This window comes from Ammospiza nelsoni, chromosome 5 (genome assembly GCF_027579445.1).
Source record: "Ammospiza nelsoni isolate bAmmNel1 chromosome 5, bAmmNel1.pri, whole genome shotgun sequence".
NCBI classification, from domain to species: Eukaryota; Metazoa; Chordata; class Aves; order Passeriformes; family Passerellidae; genus Ammospiza; species Ammospiza nelsoni.
The window spans coordinates 68,106,376-68,128,881 of NC_080637.1; the positions used below are offsets into that span (position 1 = coordinate 68,106,376).

A 22,506-nucleotide genomic window follows, 5' to 3' on the forward strand; every position below is an offset into this window, starting at 1 on the left:
GCTGCACATGGGTTGAAGTAGGAAAATGTGCTGAGGATGTCCTGTGAAGGGTAGATGTTCTGGAGGAGGGGTTGTACATACACCTCCACCTGTCCTGCTATCTTGTACATAATAACCATACATTATCCCCACTATCTATTTCAGGTTTTTGTTGTTTGCCAGCAATATAATTTGTATTTCTTTTAGAGTTTCTCTCCTCACATGTTTAAAACAGCTTGGTTATAACAGCCTTGGGGCTTTGGGGAGGGGACGCAGTCACTCCATACAGTGGTAATCAGCTCCTCTATCACCAGGCACAGGACTGCATTCTCTTCTTATCTCTAACAATACAAGAGGTGCAGCTCCCTTGACTGTTTTATTACAGCTAAGAGCTTTGGAGAGTTTCACAAAATGAGATGTCACCTCTGCTGTGCCTCCTTTTCTTGGGGAGAGGCCAACTGCAGTGCTATTGCTGATGTCATTCATCTCCTTGAGTGAGACTTCGTGGCATCTTCCTCTTCCCATTTTTGTCCTTCTCCTGCCACCTTTTTTTGTGTAATTGGGATTCAAGGCTTGTGAGCTCATAATTTCCTTGAGTTGGATTTTGTTCCTTTGTCAGAGAGAGGGTGAATTACAGTCCCAGGTACATTCTTGTTTCTGTGTATTGTTAAGGAAGGCATCAGTTCCTGAAGGACTGGCTGTAATCCCCACGACTCCATAAGAAACCTGTAGGCACCTTGTGGCTTCAGGTCATTAACTGGAGCATTTGCTGTCACCACATGTCTTTGAAAGTGCTTGAGTGTGGCTGTGATGTGTTCTCCCTCAGGGCATAGGACCTGCACTTCTTCACAGCACAGGCAGAGCCAGGTATTGTATTTGTGGGGGGCCTCGATGAAGGGAGGAATGGTGAATCTGACTCCATTTTCTCAGAAGGCTAATTTATTAGTTTATGATACTATAATATATTAAAGAATACTATACTATATTATACTAAAGAATACAGAAAGCTTTTTAGCACTCTGTCAGTATCCTAACAGTGAAAACTCGTGACTCTCTCCAGGGTCTTGACGCAGCCTGTCATCGATTGGCCAAAGAGTGAAAACAACTCACAGCAGAATCCAATGCAACAATCTCCAAACTCATTCCAAAGGAGCAAAACAGAGGGGAAGCAAATGAGATAATTATTGTTTTCCTTTTTCTCTGAGGCTTCTCAGCTTCCCAGGAGAAAAGCCCTGGGTGAAGGGATTTTTCAGAGAATGTGAATGCCACAAGCCAGGGGCTGCTCCTGGGCCCTGACCTTGTGCCCTGCTTGTGGGGCAGAGGGGCAGATTGGTTGCTGGCATGTGCTTGACAATGTCCCAAGGCAGCCTGTGGGCTCAGGCCAAGTGACAGCCCTGGGTCTGTGTGTTAGCATTCAGGAACACAATCATGGAATGGTTATATGTAGGGGCTTTTATTGAGAGCTCTGGGTGTCAGGGATAGACAAACCCAAACCTGACTCCGACATGCTTTCAGACCAAACATCTTTTATATTCTATTGTTATATAGCTTACATATTAATTATTAAACTTGCATTGTTCTATTGTATACATTGATTTCATCCAAGCATGGATTTTTTGTGATCCCCTCAAACCTCTTACATAGTTTCTCATGATTCTTTAAACAATAATTATATCTAATCACATCTAACAATTATATCATTTATCGTATACTGACTACACAGGTGCAGTTTCACATGATCTAGCAAATACAAGGTGTAACATTTCCGAGGGCCTACTAAGCCTAACTTTCTTTCTAGCTCCCTGAATTTTGTGGTTTTAAAATCTTTTACTGTCATGTGCACCACAGAAGGATTTATAACTATAGTTCTGGTGTGTTAAGCACAACAAAAGTGACACCCTCATTTACAACTCTCATATCTCCTTTCCACTAGGGTGTTTCAAAGATGACCGTATTGTGTTCTGGACTTGGATGTTCTCAACCTATTTCATGGAGAAGTGGGCCCCCCGGCAGGATGACATGCTCTTCTACGTGCGTCGGAAACTGTCCTACGTCACTGGGGAGAGCACGGAGGGGAAAAAGGTGAGTAACAATGTGTTTTAACTTGGGAAGCCTAAGGCAGTACCTTAGGGGTTTGGTGGTGTTGTGGGGTACCTGACATATCTGAAGAACCGCAAAGCAAGGATGAGGAATTGCCAGCTCTGCTCACCACAAGATGTGATACAAAATTGGTCCGTGAGGAAATACCATGGTTAAGGTTGTGAATGCCAGGTGACCCTGCCTTGGCAGGGGATTGGACTGGGTCATCTCCAGAGGTCTCTTCCAACCCTAATGATTCTGTAACATCAGCAGCAGTGTAAATGAGCTGCTCTGTTATGGACTTGAGAAAATGAGAAATCTTGCTTGCCTTTTTGGAAAGCTGACTTTTGTTTTGCTTCTCAGTGATGATACTTTATAAACTCAAAGCACAAGTCTGTAGGAAGAGAGTAAAAAAGGAGAAGATAGTGACACTGGTATGTCTAGAAGAAAACTGGCTGAGATTACCAGAGTTATCAGGAATGAACATTGGTTGGGTGCACTCAGTAGCAGAACACACGCAGCCTCCTGGAGCTGGGACACAGCAGTGACAAACAGCAGGGAAACTCTTGTACTCTGAGTCTACTTTTAAGTCAATGTACCCCTCATAAAGAACTATTGTTCCTTGCAAGAACAGTCAGGTATCCTAGTGCTGCTGCACAGATATTTTCCCATGAGAGATCTGAGAAACTTCTTAGATTCCATGGTAGTTTTCGTCTTAGGTGGGGGAAACAGAAGCAAGAGGTAGGATGGTGTTACTGGGAATTGAAGGTAAACAGAGAAGGAAAAGACTGGGATTGATTTCCTGACACATGTAAATAATTGACACTGTTGTTGAATCACAGGTGTTTGTGCAAGGTGTCTGTGAAAGTGTTTGTGACCAGCTGCACAAGAGTTCTCTGGGTTCATGTGTGCTGGTGTAAAGAGCCACAGTTGTCAGCTCCCTTGAGAAAAAGATTCCAGAAGGTTTTCCCACACTTTTGATGAAAGTACAGAAAATGGACAGACTTTTCTTCTCTCTTCTCCCTGGCACAACTTCCATCATGACAACCACTAAGGAGAAGATGGAAAAATATGGTTCTTTCTCTATCAGATGAGTGGTTTAGTCTTCAGCTTGTGTATTTGGAGTTTAGGACTTATGGGGAAACTTCCATCCTGATAGTTGTTTCAGTGGCTATAAAAGCATCTCTGTTTCACATCAAATGATATCATGGCTTTATGCAGCCTGATAAAAGCATGGGCTGTTTAACCTCTTATCCTTCTCAACAAGGAAAGTGAATCTCAGGGACAGCCTAGTTACTTAAATCCATTCAATGATCAATCTGTTTAACTGATTCATTAGCTTAAAGTGTCTGAAGCTCTTGTGGATAGGTGACAGTGACATAAACCCTTGTATTTTCTCTCTCAGAGCATTATTTAAGCTTTTTTAAAAGCACCATAAATAATTTTTATTTGTGAGGAGGCTGCATAAGTGGTGGTTACCACGAAATCAGCGTTAGTGAATCGTGTGGGGTAACAGCTGGGATGGGGAGTGGGCCTTTATAGCACACACAGCGTTTTGTAACTCTCCTGTGGCTGGCTCTATTTTCCATGGCTTCTGGGAATTGAACCTTTCCTGTGACTTTGAAGTGCTTCAATTGCTTTGTGAAACTTCATAGTTGGTGATTCGTTGGTACTTGTTCAGCTGTCCTCCTGTTAGAACTACAAAGCAGTTAAGTTAAATCTATCTCCTCTTTTATCTGATTTTTGAGCCTGCCCAGTGCAGTGAGGCACCAAACAACTACTCCTACACATCAAATTATGACTACATGGGTTTTTAGTTTACTTTGTAGTTTTGGACATTCTTCCTTGAAAAATGATGCCAAAGTGATACTGTTAAAGGGGAGGGAGATGGAGACTGGTGTCTGTAGGAACTGGATAGAAGTGCAAGCTTTCCTCCCCCCTCCAAGCTGTGCTCTCAGGGGTAGACTGAAAAGGCAAATGAAGGGGAGAGTTCAGAGTTGTTTGGGGACATTTAGGACCACAACTGGAGCTGTGCTGTTGGCTCCTGCTTTATGCCAGGCTGGGCCAAATGGCCTGGTGATGATTCCTTCATGGACCACATTGAGGATGACTCTGTAGTTTGGGTGTGCAGTGAAGCAAGGTCATTGTAGTTCTTCCACAAACACTACTACCTATGTGCTCTGTGCTTAGCTGTAGTTTATGAAAATAAGATTTGTGCAGCTTTGAGGATTGTAATCATCATGCTGATGACAACAACAAAAGGGGCTGAGTGGGGGCATGCTGTTTGTCTGAATGCTGACAATGGTGGTTTTTGCTTGTGTCATTTCCATGCCCTGCTGTGATGGTGTGTGTCAGTGGGAAACAAGTGTCAATGAATCCAGTGGTTCCCAGGCTTTGGTGCCTGAGCTGTCTGATTAAAAGTAGCTCCTGCTGGTGAGTTTGGGTTTTTCTGTGCTTACTGGAGCTGGAAGAGTGTTGGCAATAACATTTGGTTTTCAATTGAAGTGTAACACAGAAAACGCATAAAAAAACCTGATAGAATTGAGATTAGATGTTCTGCTCAGTTTTAAAACTGAATGAGAAGGGCTTTGGATCAGTCACAACAGCTTGAAGTAATAAATTTTACCATTTGGTATATCCAGTAGGTGCTGGTGGTAAACTTCTCTACCATCATAAATTTTATTTTAAAAGGCCTTTTAAATTATCTGCTTTGCACTCTGCCTGGCCTAAGTGACTTTCCATTTGGTTCTCTTTTCCTTCCCACCAATTTCTAAACTGAGCATAGATGGGTGAAACAGCAATTAAGCTCCTAATATGTGAATGCCAGGGCAGAACTTCCATATTGAATTCTGGGCTATATCCACTACACAGACTCCTATGTACATTTAATTCTGTCTTGCCTTGGCATGTCACAGTAACACTCTTGCAGTTTTTCTTGCCAAGTTTTGAAGGTACATCTTCTCTTGGTGTCTTGTGTCAGGTTCTTTGCAGACCAAGGCACTGTGTAGTGTAGCTTTTCGCAAGGTTAAGGAATTTAGCAGGGTTTTGTAAAGTGGAATCTCTTTGACTTGTCACTTTATATTAAGTCAAGACTCAAAAACAGCTTTGCTGCTGCCTCTCATGCCAGCTGGTGTGACCTATTGGAAGATGTAAGCCCTGATCCTCACTTCCAGAGGGTCTTGGACACTGCAGGTTTGAAAGGTTAACATGGTTGGACTTAGGATTATGATTTTAAAATGCTGTTAGATCAACATTGAGTATCTCTGATCTTTCTGTAGAGAGCAGCTTTACTTTCTCCTGGGAATCCAAAAGATGCAAGTATACAGTGTTACACTGCAAAGAAAGATAAAACTTCAGAGACAGACCAGCAAGTTGTATTCTGCTTTTCATTGTGCCTTGTCACCTGAAAAGGTGCCACATCTATAGGGCAAAGCAATAAAAAATATAAATGTAAGATACCCTGGGCATATGTTCTGAGCTTGCCTGGATATTGGAGTAGTTCCTATTTTCTTCAGCATCTTATGAATGTGGAGGAGTGGAGTTGCTGGCAAATGCACAAGACAGTCGTTAGGCCTGTTAAGTCTGCAAAAAGCTCAAGCTATTGATGTTGACACTGCAGCTTCAGAGACAGAACTGAGCAGAGTTATGTGCATCTGGACCTGTGACTCAACAAATACTGCTTGTGGTGTGACCAGGCAGTTTCCAAACTCAAATTACTTCAGGCACGTGACTGGCACAGAAAATCACAGGATTTTCCTAACCAAATCTGTAAGTCACTGCCTGCCTGCCTGGAAGATTCAACAGCCTGAACTCAGCATCTAATAAAAATACAAGTTTTAAGAATCTTTCATTGCTGGCTCTGTTCCAGTGCTAAGGTTTTTTCCAGCACTGCAAGCAAAGAGGATGTCTCCAGAGGAGCTCTATGCTACACTTCATGGCAGTCCCATGCCACCACTCAAAGAAATGCTGAAGAGAAAAACAAATAGCCAAAAATTGAATCTTTTTTTGTTGAAAAGGTTTTCTCCTTGTTCCTGGGTAGTATGAGGGAACAATTATTCCCACACTTCCAAGTTGATACAGAATCAGCTGTTGTGCCTGAGCTCTTCCATTGTGCTGAACTTGCAGAGGTGTTTCTCTGGCTCCTGCAGAGTTCAACATCCACACAATGCTTTCATTTTGAAACATGAAAAAGAAACCCTGGCATTATCAGATTGATACTCTGATTATTTTTTATTTGTAAGGAGCTCAACTGCAGTGTAAAGACCTTTCTTTTGCAGTTCCCCTTGCCAGAAATCCCTGAGCTTTCTGGTGCTACTTTGATTGTCTAAATGTGTGAGCAAGTACAGCTGAAATACTTTCACAGTATCACAGTCACAAAATTCCAGACTTAGGAAGGAGTGTGGGCTGCAAGGGCATTTTTAATGAATTGCTTTCTATTGCTTCCAGTCTCTGAAGAACTCTTCTTAAGCAGTCAAATAGGGTGACAAGAAAGCCAGAATCAGATGTGATTTTAATTTGAATGGCACTGAAATGTGGCAGCCAAGAAGATGCTCTGTTCTCTGCTACAGAGAGCAACTTCACTGGGAAGGGAAGAAGCCCAGACCCAGTTTTCCTAATCTGATGAAATGTGCTGAATAATTCAGTATCAGAAATGCATCATATCTGTCTGAGTCACTGGGGATTTGAGGGACAGAAGGCCACTGCTAGGCTAGACTTGCATCCTGGAAAAGCTAAAAGTGTCTGCTTGGAGCTCCCCAAAAGCCACATGAAGCCACTGGTTTATCAGAACATTTAGTGGATTTGATCTGTGGGTTTCAGGCTGGTCAACTTGCCTATTAGAGGTATGTGGAGGTCTGGGTTCAGTGTTGAAATTAATATGCAATTGAATTGGAGATGTTTTCCCATCCCATATTGGCACTCTGTTTGTCAAGAGCCAGTTGGTTTTTTTCCCTTTCATCCACTGGTGTTCATCTCTCACTGGGAGAAGGGGATTGTTGGAACCCTTTTTTTGTTAGTGGAAACACTCATTCCAGAGTGTTCTTCTCCTAAACTTTTCTCTAAACCAAGACACTAGCAGAAGGAAAAGTTCCCAAAGTTTGCGATCATTTGGTTGTACAGAGGGGTCGTGGGCACAGAAATCAAGCAGTTGACACAGAAGCAAATTTTTCAAAATGAGTGGTTTTTCTGCAGCTGAACTTTGCTTCTTGCACAGTTTGCAGTTGCTTTATTGCAGTGGGCTTTGTTTCAGCTTTATAGCTGTGGTGGGTGTCGAGTTGCCATAGCTACTGGGCATTATCCTGCTTTTATGTGGGCTCCAGAGTGTGTTCCAGGAGGATCAGGTGCAACTTCTGAATAATTGATAGTATCCAGAAAAAGGGAATAGGAATTTTGTCTTGGAGGCCATTCTTTACACTGTGCTCTGCTGTTACCACCAGTGAAAATGTCAATAGCCATAATCCTAAGAAAGCTTCTCCATATAACATCTGAAAGAATCTTTTTCATTTTAGGACATTGTTGCATTGTTGAATACAGTTGTGCCCTTTGAAATATTGTCTCGGATATAAATATTCCAGTGGATCTTGTAACATCAGCTTCCCTGTGTGACAGGACTGGGAGTGCACCCTTCCCACAGGGCTTCTCTGCAGGCTCCAGAAAATAGCAGGCTCCTTTGATTTCCTTCCCATTTAGCATTTAGGGATGTCACTGGAGAACAGATGCCATGAGCAGATGGGTTTTGATGGCCAACTGGCCAGCCCAGCCTGTGTCCTGTTGAGCATCTGCTGTGCAGCACTGCTGGGTACCAAATGGGGTTCTGCACGTCTGGGGCTTCCCAGCTTGTTAAAACACGGGAATCACAAGTCCTGGGATATTAGACATGCTGTTTGTGGGGGTTTCTCAGTGTGAGAAGATGCTTTTTTCCTGTGCCAAAGGGTCCAGGCAGCTCCTGAGATAGCCTTTTTTCCTAATTGCATCATGCTGTTGACATGTATGGAGGAGTGACCAGTGTCTCCATGTCTGGAGGTGAGGGGCAAAGGAGCACAAATTCTGAGGTGATGCCTAATGAGAGGCTCAGAGGTGTCCTAAAAGTATTTTGTCTGCTTTATTTAAAAGATTAGCAAATATTAACACATGATAGAAAAACCCCAAAAGCCCAAGCATGAAATCAAAACCCCAAAACTGAATATTCAAGATCTTCATGTATATATATAATACATAAATTGGTATGACAAGATCCGGAGGCTGGCAAAAGGAAAGCAGCTGAATTAAATGAAGTTGCACACTTGGAGCCAAAAGGGTGTTTAATCATTGGAATGAGTTCTCAAAGCAAGGTGTTTTCCCAGGTATTGTCCAGCCAAAGGTCATTTAACTGGGGTTTTTGAGGAAGTAACTTGGTAAAATATCCATGGCATGTGGGAGGTGAGCCTGGCTGAGGTCCCTCTCCTTTACAACTGTAGCTCAGGAACCCTTGAAAACTTGATACAAAGGTGACATAATGGATTTCGGCTCCAGAAGGGTCACTGATTTGAATGAGCAAGGATTTTGGATTTCACTGGGAATAAATAGTTAGTATTTACATAGTTATTTCTATTTTCATGCTTGCAGGAGTGCATGTCTGATGTAGAGCCAGGTAAACACAAAGATAAGCACAAAGCACAGAGATAAGGCATGGCCAGGTGAGTCAGCAGCCGACCTGGAAAAGGCCCAGTGTCTCCTGGATGCCTGGCTGGGGCAGTTTTGTCTTTTCAAACTCAGCTGTTTGAAATCCAGCATATTCTCCAGTCCATGGAGAGCTGTGATTCATGGAGATCCACTCTGCCCTGACCCACAGGTTGTACACCAAGGAATCCTACCCTGAATTAGTGCACAGGGTAAAAATGGTTAAAAAAAGCCTTTTTCCTGTTAGTATCTGTGATGGACTTGCAAGGCATTCCATGAAAGAGTTGTTGAGCACTGGCATTGTAATTGCTGGGGAGAAGTTGTTCATGTGTGAGTGAATTTCACCAGCAGAAAGAATTAGTGGGTGACTTCTGCAGAGGGAGGTTTGAACTTCAGTGTTATGAGGTGATTAATTGCTTCTTGGCTTAAAATAAAGGCTCTGTGGATGCAGAGGCAGGAGAGACTGAAAAAGTGTCTGCTGTGCACTTGGTTTTGCTTTCCCTGGTGTTACTTACAGCTGGGGTTTTACCCTGGCATTGCTCAGTCCTGCCTTCACCCTGTTTTCTCACCACTTCTTTCCTTCAGAGACAGGATGGCTGTTGTTTCACAAGGTATTTCTGGAATTTTGTTCTTGTCGTGTTTCTGTGCTTTTAGGCACAAAACTGCAAATACTACCTTTCTTTGGAGATGAATCTAAATAAGATTGTTTCCTTCATCTGCTCACATCTTTAGTTTTTTGCAGAAACTGTAATTGGTTTGTGTAATTCTATTGCTAATAAAAAATCATGGATGGGAACCTTGGAAGAACTAAAAACAAACCAAAAGAAGAACTATGTCTACAAACCTTTTAAAAAATATTTCCCCCAGTACATTTCCACACAAAGCCTTGCATCATCAGCAAAATCTGATCCTGACAGAAAACTAGGAAGCTACGTGATGTGCAGCTTCTGCTTCCAGTTTGATGTTTGGAAATAGGTACCTCTGAGTAATAGTTTTCAAAGAGATGTGGTATTTTCTTAGCAGGTTGAAGTTGAAGTTTATAGGAGAGATTCTAAGAAGCTTCCTGGCCTGGGAGACCCTGACATTGACTGGGAAGAGAGTGTCTACTTGAACCTCATCCTGCAGAAGGTAACTGGGATGCTTATCTCATTTGCACTATTTATGCAGTTTGGCCTTTCAGAATCTAAATGAGCCTAAACTGAGATGTTCATTATTTTTCAAGAGTCCTAATAGCTTTCTAACTGTATGCAATGAAGCTAGGCTGAGTTTTATGCTCTGTAACAATGTTTTGCAAAAGGAAAGCTTCATCCAGTTTAATGTTTTTTGAGAATGAATGAGACTTAGATAAGCAGCATTTCCTTTAGAGTTCACTGGTGCAGCTAAGAGAGAAGAGTGTAAATGTAGTGTCATAAATTATGCTGAGGGGTTACTGCTCTTCACAACATAACTTTGATAAAATATTTGGGGGTAGAAACATGAAGCTAGAACTAATTATTTCTTTAATTGACTTATAGGTTGTTTGGTTATTGTGTGTGTTACATTATGGCTTAGGAGAGCTGAATATGACTGTAATCATTTGAGATCCCTTAAAGGTTTTGCTCATTATGATCTCAGAATGGGAAACTGTTGGCTCAGGCACACATCCTTGAAAATAAATTGTTTTCATTCTCTCTCCTTCCTCCCAGAAGTCTCCTTGCAGAACTCTGCAGAGAGCAGATTTTGCCTTTATTTGATGCTCAATAAACCCAGGATACATTTGCCACAGTCAGAATTCAGAGATGTTACTACAGCTGGGTACTGCTGTCCAGAGCTATTGTACTTGCTCCCTATAAGTCTTTTCAGGTTGTTTGGAAGGCTGTGCTAGTGTTTTCTGACCTCTGTAACATGTCACTGCTGTTCATTAGTGTCTCTTTTTCCTGTTCAAAGGGAGGAAATCTTTTCCATTTCTATCCTGAAGTGTGCTTAGGGGTTTGTGGGGGTGGGTGTGTGTGTGCTGCTTATTCCCCCAGCTGAAATTAAGCTCGTGATAAACAATATTGGCAGGACTTTTCCTTACCCATCAGTTGAGCATTTCAACAAGCAGCTGTACAAGAGATGTCGATGTCACTGAGTTAATGAACAAACACAGGTTCCAAACAATTGGTTCCAAACCCCTTGGTTCCAACCAATTCCTTTCCCCCAGTAACGAATGAAATACTCTAATAGGTTTAAGTGAAAAAAAAAATTTTATTATGAAAATATTAAAAAGTTGGAGATGATTCAGTATAGTAAAGAGAGTAAAGAAAATGGCAACACCAAAATATCTTACTTTTTAGACAGACAACTAAAAAAGAAGTCAGAATGTGTTCTGCTTCATGCTCACGAATGTTTTGTTTTCCCAACTCTCAATGTTAATTTCTCTGTCTGGTGCCCTGTTCCAGCTGGATTATGTGGTGACCTGTGCTGTGTGCACACGCTCCGATGGAGGAGATATTCATATTCACAAAAAGAAATCTCAGGTGAGCTTCCCCTTTTCTTGCTTTGGATCAGAGGTGGGTATCCAGTATTACCTAATCCTAAAAACTGCTCCAAAACTGGGGCAGTGGTTCTCAGGCTGTGGTCTGACAGATTCATCCTCCTGAAGCAGCTCAAGTCTTTGTATAGTGATATTTCTTGATAGTTGTCTAGATTTGAGATCTAAATGTCCTTTATAGCCCCTCTCAAAGGATTGTGAAGACCCCTGCATGCTTCAGGCTGTGTATCTTTGCTTGCTGGATTTAGGAGAGTGAGGGAAGGTGCCAGGGGGAGGAAGGAATATGATGCCCAACTGTTCCCCAGTCTGAGACTTAATCTGAAATTGTGAGAGATCTGGAATATAAGGAGCCTTCAGGGTAAGTTTCTAATATAGAGCTGCTAAATGGCAGGCAATTTACTGATTACCAGTTTGGTTTTTTATTATTTTACAAGATTTTAAGTCAAACTGCTCATTCCTTCCACAGGCTTTTATCTTTTGTGTGCAGTTAATCCATAGTGGAAGAGACTGAATAACAAGGATAAAGGGGATAAGAACAAGAAACCTGAGGCTTCCCCACTCAATTTCAATTTGCAATGTAGACCTTGCAACAACTTCTGCTAGCTAGCAGAAATTCTTCTTTTAAAAGGATCCTGTTGCATTTAAATGGCTGTTTCTCCCAGGCTTTCCATTCCCTTAGTTCATGCAGCTGCTTGTGTGGCTTTACTTAAACAGTCCAATGCTCTTTGGTTTTTAATTATGTTTAACCACTTTAAAAGAACTTTTGCTTTGCCTACAAACAGAACTAGCAATGCTGATTTTGTCTTTGTGATTTACATTGATTACACATAATCTTTTTCTTTAGAGGCTCTTGAGATGCCACTTTGCACTGCTGATTTAAGCCTGTTATTTCTCATTGCTTTTTTCTCAGTTGGCTAGTCCAAATTTCACCACAAGTGAACTTCTGCAAATGTTTTTGAGAAAAATCTGTAAATATTATTTGCAGATTTGAAAACTAGAAAGGAGAAGATGAGGGATATGCTCTTATTGCATGTAAGCATTATTTAGAATGAAGAGGAAGGTTTTTGTTCCTCCTTTCTGGACTCTCCTATTGTGGGACTGCTTAGGAATTGTTGTCTTCCGTTTTCCACATAAACTTACCAGTACATACCAGAAACATTTCAACATCAGTGTGTTGACATAGAGAAGCAAAGGCAATTCCATATGCTGTGAAAGCATGTTTTCAGTTGGGCATTTCATTGTCACATCCACTATTGAGGCTGTTGGTTTTGGATAAAGAAAATCCAGCTGGTTTGGATCTGCATTTCTGCTCTGATGGTTCTTGCTTTACAAAATGTTTCTCCTGCCCATATGCAGCCAGATGTTGATGGCCTAAGATTTGCTGTCCTACTTGAGACCGATGACAAATTTACTCTGCTCACACAAGTGAGTGCCTGTGGCATGAAGCCAGTATGAAAAAGGCTGAATTTATTTTGCAAACTGTTGGCTTAACAATAATATCTCCACAAACTGTATTTTCCTCAGGTGTGCCTGATTGGAGATGAATTTGGGAGGGTGTTTTGTTGTTCATTAGCTGATTTGAGGGAAAGAATGCCTGGAAAAGGTCCTTGTTTCAGGCATTGGTGCAGGTAGCATTTTTGAGGAGTCTGATTGCTTTCTAATGATGTTTAAGGCCAGAAACCTTTGTTTTTAATTCTATTCAATATGCATAAAGGCTGCATAAGTGCAAATAAGGAAAAGCAACCCTCTCATAATTATCTAATATCCTTAATTATGTTTTGTGTTGAATGGTTTGAGCAAGAATGTCATGAACTTGACAACCTGGTCACATCCATAGCTTTTGGCATGTTCACAGTGGGCTAAGATTTGACAGGTTTCTTTAATTCAAGGCTTTGTTTGTAAACAATTGTGAAAGCAAAGAAATCTGCTTGGTATGTATTCCTTCTCCCTCCTTACCTACTCATTAATCTTTTTGGAATGATAAAACCTAAAGCTTTTATCTGTTTAAACAAAGTCACTAAAGGAGTTCAGGAACTCCTTGGGAGGGAGAAACATGCGAGAGGAAGCATAGTGATAGGGAAATAAATAGTAACACAAGATGCAGATGAGAAACCAAGTGAGCCATTGTCTTGGTTTTGTCACCAAAACTGCAGGAAAAGCAAAAACTCTTCGAAAACCTTTTTAGTGTTAGAGAATCAAAGCATTACTTGATTCTGGCCAGGATGTTGTCCTGGCCAGGATGTGCAAGAGAAATCATTTCACTCACACATTGCCTGGATTGTGCAGAGAAAATCATTCCATCACACATAATTTTTACTCAATTTTTCACATACTTATACAGTCAAAACCCATAGAAATTAATTAGTTCAATGTTCATTGGTTACACATTACACAATTCATAGTATTTGGTTCCCTATTGGTTATCAATCTCTTCACCTTAGATATTAGTTAGATTCTCATTCTTCATTCTCTTATCTCTCTTTTCCCAGACCAGGTGTCTCCTGCCAGGGGTGATGTTTGGAGTTGCTGTTGGTTAATGGTTATCTTTTGTGTATCTTCCCACTCTGAGATGTTAGGCTCATCAGGCCTTGAGTGATGAAGCAGTCCCCTGAAATCAATTCTCTTCCCCCTCACCCCAGGGCAAAGACAAACAAAACCCCTGACTAAAGTTATATTTAAAAAATTTAAACTTGGTATCATTTCCAACAGTTTGAGATAGTCTAAAAAGAGGTGGGCACTCTGAAATGAGCAAACTCCTCCTTGGTTCCAACCTAGTCCTTTCCCCCAATAAGGAATGAAATACTAAGTGAAAAAATAGCATTTCATTATGAAACAGACACCAACAGTCAGAGGGAAGAAGTAAATAACTGCTAGATACCAAACTGCTGCAACTCAAAACCTGGTGGGAGCAAAGAGAGCCCCAAAATGCCAGAAACGCCTGTTCCCAAAATGGCGCCTGCAGGAGGCAGCCATGTGGCCAAGGGAAGATGGCGTCACACTGTTCCCTTCCAAGACGGCGCCTCCCAGGTGACTGTGTGTCCCAGGAATAAAGTGACAAGATGGTGGGTTACAAACAGGAACACACTCCTGGAACTAAAGTGATTTCAGCTTTTATTATAAAGCCTAAAGGTTGAAGGGCCTGTGGGTGAAGCAGGAGCATTCCTGACGGGTGAGGATGCTGCAGCAGCAGGGCTGGATCTTCTTCCCTTCTTGAGCAGGGATGTTCCCAATGTTCCACAGTCTCACTGACTCAGATGCCCCCTTTTTATCCTGTTTTTTGTCCCTTTGGATTGGTTTCTTTTTGGATCCTTCATTTGCATGAAGGTTTAATGTGCTTGATTGGTCCTTCACAGTTCTGTCCAGGCTGGTTCATTTTTCCTTGATGGGGTGGTGCACTTTACTTAAGTAGTGCAATACAGTATGTTGAATACCAAATTTCTTATAACTACCATTTCACAATATAACAACCAAACTTTTTAACAGCACGTGCTTAACAATTATTAACTATTTTACAACAGTTTCTAACCCGTTTTTGACAGTGACAACCCTTGCCTTCCTCCTGCTGCTTGTGGGGTGAGGGAAAGGAGCAGCCTGTGGGCACTGGCACAGCATGGCCGGGTCCCCTGAAATCGCTGGCTTTTTTTGGCACTGCAGGGAGAGTTCTCAAAGTTCACTTTAAATAGTTTCTTGTTGCAAATGCAATTTCTACGAGTAGCTACAGTTGCAAACCTAAAGCTGCCACAAAGAGAGAGATTAGATTCTCCATAGTCTTCTTTCCAGGCATGGCTCAGTATGGCCTGGGCCCTGAACTCGCTCACTTTTTTTTGTCACTGCAGGGAGAGTTCTCAAAGTTCACTTCAAATAGTTTCTTGTGGCAAAATGCAATTTCTACAAGTAGCTATAGTTGCAAACCTAAAGCTGCCACAAAGAGATTCTCCATAGTCTTCTCTCCTGGCATGGCTGGGACTGAAGCGAGGGCTGCTACAGCTGGGCCCCTGTGGAATTTGCTCCCAGACAGCCCAGTATCCTAACTGCAGTCTCCCCTAGACAAGGAAAAAAAACCAAATCAAAATGAAGACAGAATGAAAAATGGAAAGTCTTTGCCTGAACAAAGACCAAGTAGCCTGTGATGTGAATACTATATAGCCAAGAGCCTGGAACCTGCCTCCACACCAATTTCAAAAATGCCCATGATAGCACCCCACACACAAGGTCTGCAGCTGTAGGGTCAGAAAGATACAGTAACAGTTTTGGGGTGCAGGTAGATGTGGAATAAAATAACATTATGAATCACCCCAGGACAGCCACACTACCCTGACTGAGGGAGGTTGATCTTAGTGTGGTACTAAGTAAACAACAACAGATTAATGTAAAGGTGTTGGGTCAGCTGCTTCATGATGACTTTATTGCACTGTGGCATTTTACTTTGCAGTGCATTGCAGCAACTTAAAGGCACCTGAAAGTGGTGATGAAAAAGTACCATGGTCTACTGTAGTATGGTGAGAGGTCAGGTACACACAGGCACATTTACTGTGAAGGAATGAGTTTTTAATTACTTGTATGTGAAAGGATTTCTCAAGTTCCATTATTGCAAATCTGGCTTTAGTCAGAAACCAGCTCAGCTGTGCTTGCAGGATGCCCAGCATCTCTAGTGTAAGTGAGCAGTGCCAGCCTGAAGTGTTTTGTAATTACTTGCCTTGTAAAATACTTTTGTAATTACTTGCCTTGTGTTTGGTGTGTCTGTTCCCAAGCACATTTAACTGAGAAGTGACATCTCCTTCTGCATCTTTCTCAGCAAGTGTTTGCCTCTCCAAGCAAGCACCCAATGGACAGTAAAGGAGAGGAGTCAAAGATCAGCTACCCCAATATATTCTTCATGATTGACAGTTTTGAGGAGGTGAGTTCCTTGTTGCAGCAGCAAAGTTTTATCCTGTTCTAGTCTTATGTCCCGATTAGCTGTTTTCTTGTACCTTTTGATCAAATGTTTTTGCCAGTTGAGGGTTATTTTCTGCTAGATCTTATTTTATTTTTATTTAACCTTCCTCTCCCTTTAATGTTTGAAATCTGATCTTAAAGCTGGATTTTGACATTGGTGTTGATGATGGGCTAAAGCATGATAGGTAGATGTGAGAGCTGCTCATCTCAACAAGTGATTTGCTTGTGTGCACTGCCTGGAGTCTTGTTGTTTGAAAACGGAACATTCTGCTCCTTTTCAATTTATATTGAAGTTTCCTTGGGTGTCAGGACAGCCATGGGAATCTGAATGTATTTTGATTTGAACAACTTTTGCACCAAAGTGTTTCATCTTGCATCTTTGGCAGGTTTTCAGTGACATGACTGTGGGAGAAGGAGAAATGGTCTGTGTGGAGCTGGTGGCCAGTGATAAAAGCAACACCTTCCAAGGGGTGATTTTCCAGGGGTCCATCCGCTATGAAGCACTCAAGAAGGTCTATGACAACAGGGTAAGGAGCTTCTGAAAGACAGTGTCCTTTGCAGCAGTGGTGCTCTGACTAGATTTTCTTTGTGGCTGTCAGCTTTTTGTCCTGTTAGATCAGCTGCATCACAGTCTGTCTTTTTTGGCTTTGCAAGTTAGCTGAAAGCTGCTGATTTTGCCTCATATAACTGAATATTCAGACTGGGTTCCTCTGCTGTTTGCCAGGAGGAGGGAAGGGAGGGATACATAAACAAAAGTGTGACACAGGAATGGACCTGAACAACAGTTCTTGGAGCCCCTTCATTTTCTTGAAAAGTCATAGATATTTCTGTGTTTAGAGAAAGTATGATTTCATGGGAAATCTTAAACACTGATTACTACCTTGTGATAAAGTGTATTTTTCTTCATTGTATTTTGCACTTGGCTGTATTAAAAAAAAAAAACCTGTAGTCTCATTGCCACTGAGAGAAACTTTCTTTGCCTTTTTACTGACATGAAATACCAGCACTTTTTCACCTTCAAATTCAGTACTTAGTGCTGAAATCAAGAGCAAATAAACTTCTCAAATGGTTTATTATGAAGACAATCCTTAGAGGTTTTTAGAAACAAACAAAAGAAATGCTCACAATATCTACTGTGTCTCTAAATCTCGTTGTTTCTACCCTTGTCAGGAGAATTCCTGAATAATTTCCCATCTCCCTGTTTTAAATGTGAGCCATTACACTCTTCCAGCAGGTTTCTGAGAGAACATGGAACAAAAGTTGTTTCATCATCTTGTGGCCTTACACCATCAGCAGCTGGGTTATTAAAATAGGTGGGAATGCAGAATCACTGAAGACAACATAAAAAGAAAGCCCTGCAGTGGAAAGATAAGATTTGATGTGGTAAAGTCACCCCATAGCCTAGGAATGTCCTGACTGACCACACAGCTACTTGACATTATTTTGTTAGATGAAGTAAAATTGTTAACTCTTCAAATATTTCATCATGGCAGAGGCAAAACTTGAAATTTTACTTTTTTTTTACGGAACAGGAGTAATCTCTATGCTTTTGAAGATTATTTGATATTAGTTGTTTCAGGGAAGGCTTAGATTGAATACTAGGAAAAAGTCCTTTGCTAGAAGAGTTGTAAAACACTGGAACAGGCTGTCCAGGGAAGTGGGGGAGTCTCAGCCCCTGAGATATTTAACAGATGTGTAGATGTGACACTTAAGGACATGATTTAGTGGTGGGCTTGGCAGTGATGACTGAACTTGAAGATATTAAATGACCTAACCTAAATTATTCTAGGATTCTGTAATTCTCACTACATTGCAAGCTGATGAGCATCTTGGCCTTTTCATAAACTAATGAAAATTGCAATAAATCACTTACACTTATGGATAAAAGCTGAAAACTTAAAGCATCATTTTCACTTAGCAAAACCTCGACTGTTTTCTTATTGGTCTGTTCCTTTTTTCAGTTCTCAGTTCAATTTTCAGTTCAGTTGTGCCGACTGGAAATTGAGCCCCTGTGTCTGTTGAAGGGATTTAAAGCTGTCAGGGTGTCCTGGTGAGCCATGCAGTGCAGCTTAGTTGTGCATGGGGCTGGTTCCTTATTTTTTGGCCGTGACAGTGGGAACATAAAAATGCCAGAAATTACTTGGGACAAAGAAGTGACCCCGTTGTGGGGTGTGCTTTGCTGGTTTGAGGGATCTTGTGTGTCTGTCTATTGCTTTTTGGACTCATATGATTGCCCCAGCACAGGCTGCATTGAGTTGAGCACACACCTGCCTGTGCTCTCATGTGCCACAGTGTGTGGACCTGAATAAAAACCTTTTCTCTTATTGTGCCACTGCTTGCTGTGCCTTTTGGGTTGCTGAAGGAGTTGTTTCTTCTCAGAACCTGTTTTTGTCTCTGTAAAATTACTTTATTTTTGGAGATTGCCTCAGATTGTGGCTTAAAATGTTTCTTAGGAATTATTATTCACTGTGGTTCTGCCTTTTTCTTAGATAGCTGCTTTCAGAGGATGTTGTTTTCAAGTGGTAGAGCTGTTATTACATGTTTTTCTCTCCTGTCTCCATGCACTGTAGGTGAGTGTTGCAGCTAAGATGGCTCAGAGAATGTCTTTTGGCTTTTATAAATACAACAACATGGAGTTTGTCCGAATGAAAGGACCACAGGGAAAAGGACACGCAGAGATGGCAGTGAGCAGAGTTTCCACTGGTGACACTTCACCATATGGGACAGAAGAAGATTCAAATCCAGACTCCCCAGTGCATGAGAGAGTAAGTAGCAAACAGAAACACTCTTAAGGTGAAGCATGAACATGCTTTGTTCCAAAGACAGGAGGGCAGGCTATTGGAAATGCAGGGCCACCAACGAGGGGAGAGAATGATGCATCTGACCCCATCTTATCAGAAGGCTAATTCATTACTTTATTATACTATATCATATTAAAGAATACTATACTATACTAAAGAATACAGATAGGATACTTATAGAAAGCTAAAAAGATAATAATGAAACTTGTGACTCTTTCCAGAGTCCCAACACAGCTTGGCCCCAATTGGCCAATGAGTGAAAACAACTCACAGCAGAGTCCAATGAAACAATTACCTGTGGGTAAACAATCTCCAAACACATTCCACACAAGCACAACACAGGACAAACAAATCAGATAAGAATTGTTTTCCTTTTCTCTGAGGCTTTTCTTGCTGCCTTTCAGCTTCCCAGGAAAAAAACCCTGGGTGAAGGTGTTTTTCAGAGAATGTGAATGCCACAGCAGGCTGGAGCTGGGGTTAACTCTCATCCAGGTTCTGCACTTAGGTTTGCCTGTGTGTAATTTGGTTGTGCTCACTATGTGGAATGGATTATTTAACACAGTTTCTCCTGAGCAAATGTTGAATACAGAGATGACTGGATGATTCATACTTCTGGAGGAGTGCTTTGTTGAAACAACAGCAATCTTGATGCCAGGGAAACCAATGATTCTGCCTGTTTTCTAGGAAAAAAAAAAAGTAGATTCCACTTCTGTGCAAAGTGGGATTTACCTAGAAACGTGGAATTTATGTATTACGTAGGTTGCTTGCTAAACCTCATATTAAGTGGTGCTTTTAGGTTGTGCCACTGAGGAATGCTGCCAACACCAAGCCTATATAATGCTAAAGCAAAGATCATGGATCCAGATCCAGTATCATATGTCATACATATGCCTAATTTTAATGCAAGTGCAGTAAAATGCCAACAGAATCAGATGCCATCACCACAGATGCTGATTTGGCCTTTATTCAATCCTGAGCCTTATTTTCCATTGAGACATTTTACCTGGTTAATGGGGATTAGGTGACATGTCTTCAAAATAACTGCACAGACCTGGCTGGGTCAGTACCTGATGGAGTCTAGCATGGTTTTCTGTGTAGTGCAGCTAACCTGTATCATTTAAAGATCTGCAGAACAGCTTCTAGAGGTCTCCATGCAGGCAGTGAAGTTTTTGTTTCTGACTTGGTAAAAGGCAATATGGGCTACCAGCACAGAACTCATTAACTGGATGTTCTTGCTCTTTACCACAGAAACATAGCCAGAAGACATCAGGCCTGGAGGAACAACATGATTTTTTTGTCTCCAAGGCTTTCAGTGTCAGCTGGAAAATGTAAAATTAGATTTGATAATGTGTTACCGCTGCTTTTTGCTAATGTTTTTAATGCTGATGTGTCTGTTTCTGGTTCCCCCTGCAGTTTGATATGAAATGACTCCCAAATTAAATACAGAGACAAGCACAAATTAGAAATGAAATGTGCTGGGAAGAGGATCAGTTGGATGCTACAATGTCCTTTTTTTTTTAGCATTAATGGTAGAGGTACAACATGGAGTGAGTTGTGTTTTGCACTCAACCTGGTTTGGCTGCCATCATCACTCCATGTCACCTGTCTCTCATTTCTTTGGACAGATATGAGCAGTGTCATTTACCAGCTCAGGGAGGTTATGGGATAGTTAAATTCTGTGTGTGAGAAAGAAGGACAAGATCAAAATTACTCACGTCCATTAACAAAGTAGTTATCCCTATTTTCTTCCCTTTTAAATGAAACTATTAAAATATTTTCATTTTAAAACTATTAAAATAGTCAAAACCAGTACGTCAGCATACATTTCAGTTCTCTCCAAACCAGGTGTACTTGGCTTTAATTGTAATTTACTCAGTGGCAACTACTGCTCTGAAGGAAGGGTGTCTCCATAGTTTTGTCCCTAACTTGAGTTTCACCACAGACAGTTCCATCCCTGTTATCACTTGGACCAACCAAATCTTCTGAGGCACCACAGCTCCACTTTCTCCTTCCAGTATTGAAACACGACACACATAAATGAGAACATTGACTTAACTTCTGCCTCAGTGTGCTGGGCTCAGGAATTTGTGGCCCTGCTCCCCAGGAACATTGACCTTCCACAAGGATCCCATGGGACAGCCTTCCCAGTAGAGAAGCTGCTGCCTTGTGCATGCCAAAAAATGAAGATGCACATTTTGAGTGTGTCCAACACAGTATATTCTTAAGTCTTCTGTATTTCAACATGCAAAAATAAGATTGACATTCTTGGTGCCTAAATTACTAATTTTATGCCGTTATGACTGTAGATCCTTGTTAAAAGTGATCATCTGAGGAGAGAGGTTTTTCATTATTCATGTAACAGTTGAGGGTTGTGATATATCAAAATATTTTCCCCTTGATGAGCAACTTGAGGTGATTTTTCAGTTGAAATTCTGTAGCCACTGTGATGAAATAGAGCTAGATACCAGTCATCATTCTGATTTTTATGCCTGTGATTGTCTCGTGGCACATGGAGTGAAAGCCAAGACTTTCTCCAGCATTTCTTTTATTTCCCTTTCAGGTTACTTCTTTCAGCACACCACCAACCCCAGAGAGAAACAACCGCCCCTCCTTCTTCTCCCCATCCCTCAAGAGAAAAGTGCCCCGAAATCGAATTGCTGAGATGAAAAAGTCCCATTCAGCAAATGACAGTGAGGAGTTCTTCAGAGATGATGATGGTGCAGGTGAGAGAAGTACTGACAGCCAAACAGACCTGTCTGGAGAGGGTACAGAGCTGTGGAAAGGGATCCCAGTGTAGGGTTTTCAAGAAGGTTTGCAGGGTGGAAAAACATGAGCTCTGCATACAGCCAATGCCTCTCTGAAAATGAGATTTTTCATAGGCTTAAGCATCTCTTTGAAGGCTGGAGCCCACAAGTCCTGAATATATTAAAATTTATTTTGTGTGGATCCATTTGAAAGTGGAGCAGCTGAAATCCTTCCCTTTCCCAGATGCCACAGTCTCTGGGGGCACTTCTCCAGGTGTAGTGGGTTTGGACATGTTCTGAGGAACACATTCTTTGAATTCTAATTTGATCCAGAGTTGGTTAAAGCTAGTGAAAAGGCATTTACTTCAGCTGGCTTTGAATAAATTGTAAACTTTATAGAGAAAACATAATGAATTTGTCTGCATCATAGTTTAGTGCCTTGTGAAACTCTGCCTTTAAATCCTAGTTACTCAGCAGGAAACAACTGGCAAGGTGGAGCCTGACTCAGAATATAGTACATAAATCCCAGTCATATCACTGTCTTGTGAGGCAGGAAACTCAAAAATATCCATGTCCAAATTGCTTTCCTAGTGTTGAAAAACATTTCAGTCAACAAATCTGTCTGTTAGCATTCTAACAGATAAACCCAAAGGTAATTTCCAGATTACAAGTAGCAAAGAAAGTAGCAAAGAAATTGCCTATCAGCAGCACTGGACCACCTTAGCTAATAAAGAATTGCACATTAAAAAGCAAACTGAAGTGACAGTGTTCAATGCAAATTCTGTGGCAGCTTAAACTG

General features: G+C 41.4%; 1 protein-coding gene across 2 annotated transcripts in view; it reads left to right on the forward strand.

Annotated features, from left to right (window-relative positions):
• KIAA0930 (KIAA0930 ortholog) overlaps positions 1–22,506 on the forward strand; it is a 53,391-nt gene that overhangs the window by 22,485 nt on the left and 8,400 nt on the right. Inside the window, exons 2-8 of one of the 2 annotated variants that reach the window (XM_059471922.1) lie at positions 1,913–2,061; positions 9,736–9,843; positions 11,136–11,213; positions 16,023–16,124; positions 16,549–16,689; positions 18,733–18,927; positions 21,524–21,686. In XM_059471922.1, coding sequence (XP_059327905.1) covers positions 1,913–2,061; positions 9,736–9,843; positions 11,136–11,213; positions 16,023–16,124; positions 16,549–16,689; positions 18,733–18,927; positions 21,524–21,686 — 936 coding nt within the window. The remainder of the gene's footprint in view (positions 1–1,912; positions 2,062–9,735; positions 9,844–11,135; positions 11,214–16,022; positions 16,125–16,548; positions 16,690–18,732; positions 18,928–21,523; positions 21,687–22,506) is intronic. The other variant, XM_059471923.1, reaches the window with a different exon arrangement.